Below are 9,038 nucleotides of genomic sequence, written 5' to 3'. Positions count from 1 at the left end.
CCAGAGGCACCTTTGGTGGTGCTTGGGTTTGCGGCACCTGAGGGGTAGTGGCATTGACGAGGCGCAGGACGACGTCCTTCATAGCAACAAAATCAGGGCACCGAAGGCGAACTTGGTCCCCGAGAGGTTGGTGCTACAGGAACTACCAGAGCCATCAAAAACTGAAGTGTAACATGCAAAGGGTTTCTACGTATCGTGTCAACTGTCATGGTCTACCCGTAACAAATAAATTCATGGTCTTGTACCCATAACAAATAAATTTGTAGTAGAACGGAGGGGATTTTGCGTTTTGCTGTCCGGATGGCTTTGTTGTGGTGAGCTTTGAGAGAGGATTTGTCCTCTACACCATTTTTGCTTTTGTTTCGTATGGCACTGAAGGCTGAGTAAGGGTTTTTATTTGGCAATAACATAATCGAGACGTCCCATGTTCAATAGCCTCTTCTCGGATCCGTTTTTTCCTCTGTAATATAGAGTATAATATAATATACTTCCTCTGTTCTAATTTATAATCTATTTGACTGACTTATCTTATTCAAAACTTTTCATAATTATTATTAATTTTTACTCTGATATTGTTTAGCATATAATATATTTTATTTTGAGTTTGAGTTTTTCAAAAAAAAATCTAAAAAAATGAATAAAACAAGCCGATCAAATTTGATAGAAAAAAGATAAAGAAATTATAAATTAGAACAAAGGGAGTAGATGGGTAGTTTTATAGTGCAGTGATAACAAACTAACAACTATCTTACTGAGTTACACTAGATCCCGAGTTTAAAACGGTCTCTTCGTATTTCCCCCACTTTTGTAGGGTTTCCATGACAATGTTTCAACAAAAGAAATTGGCACATGTCAGAAACTACACAGATCATCATTTTACAAATGGATGATCAATCAAATAGTTACAAATTAGTCCTTGACCTACCCTATCTACAGCACAAATGTCAGTCCCGACAGCAGCTCTTTTCAGTTGCAAAAGTACCTAAAATTACCCCTGCTTGTCTTCACCTGATCGCCTAACGCGCCATAGGCTTGTCGCACATCAAAACCTTCCTACTGGCGTACGCGCCTTCGGCAGTGTCACGTATAGTACCACGCCACCCCATGGCATTCGTTATTTCTTTGATCTCCTGTATAACTTCTTTCCGGTCACGAATATATGCTTTACCACCTGGTCTGAGTATCCGGTCCATCTCCAGCAAGATGCTAGAGATATTACACCTACAAAAATTTGGCGCATGTAAGTTAGAATTTCAGATCTTTGGTCGGGTATCCAAGTAACAGTAGACTGGCACAAAAGTTTTTACAAGTTTCAAACACAGAGGTATCTCTAGAAATTTATTTAGCAAGACTACACTTCCGCCACTGTGTTGTTAGAGCATCTCCAACAATTCCCAAGAAAATTACTCCCAATACAAGGAATTTGGGACGTCCTTAAAACATGTAATTTCAGAAAAAAGTGTTAAACGCCAACAGCTCCCAAGAATTTCCAAAAAACCTAATGAGTTAGTTATAGTGGGCCCACAAAACCTCTACAACCGACCCATCGCAACAGACGATATGTTGATGTGCGCATCGCTGGAAGACGTCCTGTGCAGCCGTCCTATGCGCGTCGCCAGAAGTACATCGCACCATGAGTCGCCAATCACTTATGTGAAGCTAACAAAACATGTCCAATAATCTACATTTGTGCACAAGCTGCTTGTTCCAGTATTGCTCGTTCATGCACAAGCTGCTTGTGAACTTTGCATCTGCTAGTGGCTGTTCTAGTTTTCAAAATGGAATTCAAACCGGAACAAATTGATTCTGAAACTGTAAAAATAGCATAAACTGGAACTGGAACTCAAACTGAAACAAGTAGCCCACAAACGCACTCGATGGGAACTCAAACTGAAACTGAAACAAGCAGACCGTGAACTCAAACTGAAACAAGCAGCCCACACACTCAAACTGAAACAAGAATCCCAAATTTCTCCATCTCATCCCATCTAATAATCCATATCCAGGCTCCAGGTTCCATCCCATCCCATCCATTTCCTCCTTCCCCACCCCTCATCTACACCGGGTGCAGGAGCTGGCAGGGGAGCTGCCTAAACAGCCGTAGGCAGCTCCCTCCGCCTCGTCGATCAAATTAAAAATCATCCCACACGTTTTCAGTGGCCTGCGGCTGTTGCAAAGCAAGCAGCCTCACCGACGTCCTACGCACGCTAGGCGTTCCCAGGCTCCATCGACCTACGATCCAATCCAAGCTAACCTATGATTTCATACCTCAAAATCTATAGCCTCCATGAATGGATTTAGCGTCGATGTCGCCAAAGAAAAATCCGGAGGTGACTCGCCAGACGACATCGACGAGGTTGGTCGCTTGGCAGAGGCATTCAACAATGCGTTCAACTGTGCACCGTGCACACTTGCGTGTGAAATTGAGGGGGTAGAGAGGACAGAGGATTGGTGGTGGCACGAACGAAATCTCATGCGTGGGCGTGGGAACAGAGACCGGTGGAGGCGCAAAGGAAATTTCACACGTGGGAACGGTGGCAACCAGACGGCTTGGGAGCTCCCTCGCCTGCGAATGTTTGCGCCGTGGATGAGACTCTTTTCGCGTGCGGGAAAATTGGGAGAACACTTTGGTAACTGTTGGACTATGATTTTTTCTTTTTTCCCTAAAATATATATTGGAACCAGTGTTTTAGGATCTATTGGAGATGCTCTTAAAGCGAAACAGAACAGATAAAAATGTCACTTTCTAAGCTAAAAATGGACTTATAAATAAGCTGGATTATGGTGAAATTTTTTCCTTAGAAAGTGACAATACCATTCAGCGAAACAAATATTTTTATCAGAGTTCACTTCCGCCATTTTTAGCCCCTCAACTCTACCCCAAACTACAATACCATTCAAATCTTATCCCCAGCTGTCAGAAGTGGTGAATTTTGCACCCACGAGCCCTACCCTAAGAAATTTTCAAAGTTAAATGTGTGAACTGGATGTAAAATCAAAAGATTTGCATGAGATTGTGGGACAAATTTCCTTTCTTGCTGTATTAATGGTTGTCATTGCTGAGGTGGCAAATGTGCTATAATGGACTCCAAAAACCACTGCCACATAATGCAATACAACTTAGAGACGGTTCACGACTTCACGGTATAAATTGTACCAGTTTTTACAGTTAAGGTGTGATTTAAACATTGTGACAGCTGATGATGAAAATTAGACAAAGACAAGAGTCCAGGGGCTAAACTGGACGTATTCCAAATTTCCATTAATCAAATAAAAGACATACCTGTTCTGCTCCTTTGAGAAAAGACCAGATGCATGAAGTAGATCGTACGTCCTAGGGTATGTATCAAAGGGTTCACACCTACCCATGGAGAAGGCAACATAATATTCAAATCAGGGCAGAAATTTTGATGCTATAAGTTTCATAAAATTACATCAAAACGAAAAAAGCTTGCTGGTCATTATAATCAGACACACCGGTTAAAACTAATCTATGGCCATTCATTCTGACTTGTGAATTCTGATAAAGAAAATTCATAGGGGTCCAGGAATACAAGAGACAATCAGGAACTGGTGCAAGCGATCCGTGTACTCTATCCAGAACATTATCAATTGCACTATATAAAATTTCAAGTAAACCATTTTGAATCTAGAAAAAATAGAAATAATATTTGAAGAACCAAGAATGTACAAAAGTGTACCAGTCATGAGCTACTCCAAGAAGCCCCCGATCAAAAATTACAGGTAGTGTATTTGGCTCACTAATAGGAACAACATTCATCACCCACCAATCCAGTTTCTGGCGGATCAAAGCAGCTGCAAACCTACATACAAAGTGGGAGTAAAAAACTAGACTGACAAAAATAAGCATGATGGCCTCATCTCCATTTATAAGCACATAAGATTCTGTTTTCTATATTCTTTTATCTACAAAGAGTAGCTAACCACCAACAAGCAAAATAGAAACAAGAATACATTTCCCACAAAGAATAAGGTTTCACTACAACCATCACAATTAAAAATATTCAACAATTAGGTGCTAAGTCAAGATAAAATGATAGGAGAGGTAGGGGAAGACCAAAATTGACATGAAGGAGGCAATATAAGGAGACTTGAAAGATTGGGATACACCTAAAGTGTTATGCTTTAATAGAGTGCTTGGAAAGCAGCTATTGACATGCCTGAACCGTGATTAGGGTCTCATGTTGGGTTTCAACTTTAGCATACCCTAAATTGCTTGTTACTGAAAGGCTTTTTTGTTGTTGTGGATGTGAATAGATTGTTATGAACTAAGTGGGTGAAAAAAGTGACTTGAGCACACATTTATTTGTACTCCCTCCGTTCTTTTTTATTTGTCGCAGTTTAGTTCAAAAATGAACTAGCGGACGACAAATATACGAGAACGGAGGTAGTACTAAATATAGCACAACATCCTGAAACAGTTCCCTAAAAAAACCTTATTCTTCCCATTCAGAGATGTTCTTGTTGGCTTGTTCAGCTAATCTTTGTTTTAGTTGCAGACTCTAGCCATCCATCCAACTGTGCAAGATCTTATTAATAAAAACGAAATACTTCCCCAGATAGAAGTCCATTTAGGTTTATCTGAAGCCAAATTTTTAGATTTGACTATCAATATCTTAAATTTCATACAGGTTGACAGCACAAGAATGGCTTAAATAACTCTTTGTTTCAGATAGTATATTCATAGATATTACTAGTCAAGGTGTCATGCTAGAGAACATGTAGAAGTTCTAATGGACTTTGTACTTGCAATCATACATCCAATGAAGCAAATGAAAGGAAGAGATTTGAGAAAAATACCCTCCAAATCCAGCCCTCATGTCCATTACATTCCGGACTTTGAACTTCCTCCACTTAAAGATACGGATATAACCGTCAATTATGTCGTCCCAAAATTTTGTTTCTGCTTTGAAAAGCTCATTCTTTGATGAGTAGGCATCCATTTCGACGCCTTGAAGCCTCTTTGGTGGCTCCATTAAGCGTGCAGGCCATTGAACAGGAGTTGGTGCTTCGCCATTCTCTGGAAGCCGACTAATACATGCTTTCAGACCAACATACCTGAGATAAAATAGAATGTAAAGAGTAATAAAAAAGGGTTTTGCAGCAAAGATATGTGTACAGGGATGACAGCCAATGTGACAAATGAAAAGCTGATCGGATAAATCCACAGAAATCTATGGCGCAATGAGATCTGATATAAAGAATACATAATCTCATCAAATACAACTCAGCAGCAGTAAGAAAGGCTGGACCCAGCTTACAGAAGAGAATACTAAATTGATATGCATTTCAATAATTATGGCAACAGGCTAAATGAGTACCAGACATCATCCGGGTTATCATCAGCATCACAAAGTGGAGGTTTTCCTTCAGGACCTCGGTTAATGTAGCAAGAGTTATTTAAGGGTTTCCTCCACATAGCGATGTATCCCTCTTTCTTCACAAACTCCCAGCAAAGTCGGGCAGTGAGGTTCTCCATCTCTACACATGATTTTGTATATGAGCAATAGTTTCATAAAAACAAAAGCAAAAAACACAAGTTATTGAATGTATATCAAACTGATGATGCAAAAAAATCCAAAAAAGAGATACTTATCTCTGAGTTTCCATAAAGTGTTTTCAGATTTTAAATAAAATCAAGAGCAACTTCTCTAAACAACTTAGCATTAAAGGAGTTCTCAGTTATAATAGCAATCTGATAAGGTAGCCTTTTCATTTCATATCAATATAGACATATAGTTCTGCATGGATATATTATTATGAAATCATTCTCGAAGTTCAGTCACCATTAACGGGTCAGCGGATAGTCAAGATGATGCCTAAAATGGTAACACCTATCATGCAAGTTAACTTATGTGAGGGCACTTAGCATGTTGTGACAAGGACAAATTCAAGTCAAAATACATAAAGTTGAACTGATAAGGCAAGGTGTTTTAAATAAATGTTAGATACGTGTATACAGGAACACTGGCTATTTGGCATCAACAAACACAAACTACACAACTTGCCAGCTATAAGTATGCAGGATAGTAGCGAATAAAAGAATGGATTTGATTATGACAAATCTCTAGCATTAAAGAACTACCAAACTCATACATGAGCTGTATGTTATCACACTAACAAAAGAGAAGGTACAACAGAATAAGTAGAACATACCTTTCCATGCCTCTTGTTGGGCCTCTTCATGCTTATAAACAGGTTGGGCTGCCCAAGCAAAGTAGCCTCCAGCTCTAAGCAATCTATTAACCTCCAGGAGCAGGATACCATCTTCAAATAAACAAATATGATAACAAAAGTACAAAACTTAGGCAAATTTGGAAAGTACATAGATAAGTGCACATACCTTTGAGATCAAGTTTAAATGAAAAGTATACAATCAATAACAACCTTTAGCTTCTTCACAATAACTCACCTCGTTTTCTATCCATTGGTTAAAAGTATTTATTTTCTTTGAGAATCGTGAAATAAATTCGACGTCTAAGACAAATAAAAATATCATCCCTACAGATCTAAGGGGGAAGACTAGGAAAACTGGGAGAGAAGAGTTAAGTGAGCATTCAGCCTAACTATGAAGATATCAAGATACAGCATGGTGACAAACTAAGTGTGCAATGTTAATTAAAAATAATTATATAGTAATCACAGCTCACCATCACGGGTCCAATTTATTCGGCAGCGTGAGCAATGTATTATATCAAACGCTTGGCTTGTATATAACAACCGGCGCGTTGCAAATGCTGCTGCCATTGCAGGCACACCACGTTCAAGAGCAAACTGAATCTGATTTTCATGAACATCTTTTGGAGCTATGGACAATGTCAGGACATCACGTGAAAGTAAATATGCACCAAAACTTGCTACTCCACAGCCAACATCCAAGACAACTCTAGTATGAGATCCAAATGCAACATTTGGTACCATCTGGACGAACAGAGGGAACAGGTTGCTCTAGTCAGAGTAAGGATTAAATTCCAAGCAGTTTTGAAGAATATTTGACATCGAACCTGGGAGATCTGGTCTAGGTATTGATTTGCTCCATGAATGAATTGAGTTCCGCCTCCAGGAAATCTGAATTTATCTTTGACCTTGGTGATCCAATTCTGTCCTCCTTTGTCATCAATCAATCTTGTGTGAGGCACGTTGCTAAACCAGACCTGCATCCAATCAAATAACATATTAGAAAGTCTTTAACTTCAAATTTTTGGTTTCTGCAAAATCAGCCAAGTCAGACCAAATAGAACGGTTGATACTTATGCGTTCATCAAATGTCAGCATAAATCATGTGTTCGTTTCAACTAACATTTCAGGTTGCTGACAAGATTAGCATTCAATGCATATCACAGTAGTAGAACACAACAATACAGTTAAGTCCCTGTCGCAAAAAAAAAATTGGAAGAAACATGGCAATTAAAAATACGGTTTAATAATCAACTTCCGCATAGACTGTGGACGGGACGGTTAGCCCTATCATATTAGTTGTCTTTGTCTAACTTAGTATCATTGTATACACTGAATTATCATTACGTACGGGTTGCTATGAAATGGCAACGACTAACACCAATACATGCTAACCTCGTCTCTGCTCCGAGGCCAGGGGATGGGCGCCTTGTACCCGTTGGGCGCCGGCACGAGGCAGCTGAGACCCTTGTCCTTGGCAGGGCAGTGCCGCTCAAACCGCTCCCCGCGCTCCGTCGAGGGCAGCCGCTTGATATCATCCTCGTTGTCGAGGCAGGGTATGTACTCCCTCATGCTCTCGGGGCAGACCGGGAACCTCTCAATCCGCACCCTAGGTGGTCCACCGCTGGCGCCCACGTCGCTAGGCTCCTGCGGCGCGGTCTCGTCGGTGGCCAGATCAGTGTCGTTGGCGCCGACGTTGCCGATGTCGAAGTCGTCCTGCATAGCGCCGTCCTCGCCGACGATGCCGAGGCGCGCTGGTGGTGGAGGAGGGGGGAGGGGAGGCGGCGGCGCCGATGTCGGCGGTGGTAGTGCGGGCGGGGACCAGGCATTGGGAGTAGAAGAAGCAGGCGGGGTGCTGGGGGTAGGGATCAGGGATGGGTCGAAGGAGACGTTAGAGTTAGGGGAGAGCACGACGGAAGGAGAGCGGGAGGACGACCTGGGCGACGACGAGGAGGCATCGGACGAGAAGAAGACAAGGCGCGGGGAGGCGTTGGGCCAGTGGTAGCCAACGAGGAAGGCGAGCGCAACGGCGAAAGCGAAGACGGCGGCGCGGAGTAGGTGCGGGCCTCGGAGCAGGTCGGCGGCGTGCGCGCCCAGGGCCTTCATGTCTGGGCCCTCGGGCCACGGGGAGATGTCGGCGCCGTGCCTTGCGTCCGTCTGCGTCGTTCGGGGACGATGCGGAAGGGATGGGATCGGAAGGGGAATATGGGATCGCCGAAGGCCAGGCCGGTGATGAGCAGTAGTGATAAACTGGGCAAGTGCAGTTTACCTTTTTTTTCTTGTGGACCCAACTGTCAGCAACGCTACAGGTATCTAGGCTGCTCAACGCAATAGCGTGGCGTACTGTGCCATCGTCCAGCTTGGCGTCGATGCGCCGATGCTGCAGGCTCCAGTTGATTCCTGTTAAATTTTGTAGTGCTCAGTGGTAAAACCAGTTGAGAGGGAGAGAAATAATAGAACTGTAACCAGAGATCTTCTTTATATACATCTGTACAAAAGGGTCTCCAAAAGATGTAACCCTTAGATAATAACTGTCAACCAATGAGTGGTTGGATGAAGTTGATCACTGTACTATATTTTATAACAATTCCAACGCCCATTGCTGCCGACCGCTGGCTAGAGATGCCACTAGTTGCTCATGAAAAAAAACGTTCCTGCTTTTCTCTCACTAGTAGGTTATAGCTAATACCTTACATCACATACAGGAGACAAGACACCACTCAGCCTACATTGACTAAAGATATATAAAAAAACATAGTCCCATACAACATCTAAAGAACAAAAACAGTGATCCGATTCGTAAACCTCCAACCAAACTAAGCGAAAATATGAAGAGACGC

At 42.0% G+C, this 9,038-nt stretch overlaps 1 protein-coding gene and 2 pseudogenes across 3 annotated transcripts; all 3 read right to left on the bottom strand.

The window, feature by feature from the left end:
- Positions 1 to 771: 771 nt before the first annotated feature.
- Positions 772 to 8,400, bottom strand: LOC100281537 (uncharacterized). The gene is made up of 9 exons (NM_001394733.1): positions 7,594 to 8,400; positions 7,026 to 7,175; positions 6,672 to 6,942; positions 6,178 to 6,288; positions 5,343 to 5,502; positions 4,822 to 5,079; positions 3,702 to 3,824; positions 3,284 to 3,361; positions 772 to 1,221 (listed from the first exon to the last, which is right to left on the bottom strand). Exons 1-9 carry the CDS (start codon positions 8,302 to 8,304, stop codon positions 1,017 to 1,019), a joined length of 2,067 nt encoding a protein of 688 aa, NP_001381662.1. The 5' UTR covers positions 8,305 to 8,400; the 3' UTR covers positions 772 to 1,016.
- LOC109941675 (S-adenosyl-L-methionine-dependent methyltransferase pseudogene) lies at positions 3,272 to 4,900 on the bottom strand (annotated as a pseudogene). Its single transcript, NR_163567.2, has 3 exons — positions 4,822 to 4,900; positions 3,702 to 3,824; positions 3,272 to 3,361 (listed from the first exon to the last, which is right to left on the bottom strand). The product of NR_163567.2 is annotated as an S-adenosyl-L-methionine-dependent methyltransferase pseudogene (transcript).
- Positions 5,832 to 8,362, bottom strand: LOC109941674 (S-adenosyl-L-methionine-dependent methyltransferase pseudogene; annotated as a pseudogene). The gene is made up of 4 exons (NR_161392.2): positions 7,594 to 8,362; positions 7,026 to 7,175; positions 6,672 to 6,942; positions 5,832 to 6,288 (listed from the first exon to the last, which is right to left on the bottom strand). The product of NR_161392.2 is annotated as an S-adenosyl-L-methionine-dependent methyltransferase pseudogene (transcript).
- Positions 8,401 to 9,038: the final 638 nt, after the last annotated feature.

The sequence above is a fragment of the Zea mays genome, chromosome 8 (assembly GCF_902167145.1).
Source record: "Zea mays cultivar B73 chromosome 8, Zm-B73-REFERENCE-NAM-5.0, whole genome shotgun sequence".
Lineage (NCBI taxonomy): Eukaryota > Viridiplantae > Streptophyta > Magnoliopsida > Poales > Poaceae > Zea > Zea mays.
This window is presented reverse-complemented; position numbering and strand designations above follow the sequence as displayed.

Excerpts from the sequence above, each read along its gene's own strand:
- LOC100281537 (NM_001394733.1), bottom strand. The coding sequence starts at position 8,304 with ATGAAGGCCCTGGGCGCGCACGCCGCCGACCTGCTCCGAGGCCCGCAC. Across the intron at positions 6,943-7,025 it reads ACCTAGACCAGATCTCCCAG|ATGGTACCAAATGTTGCATT; the intron begins GTTCGATGTCAA and ends CTGTTCGTCCAG. Across the intron at positions 6,289-6,671 it reads AATAAATTGGACCCGTGATG|ATGGTATCCTGCTCCTGGAG; the intron begins GTGAGCTGTGAT and ends GTTTATTTGAAG.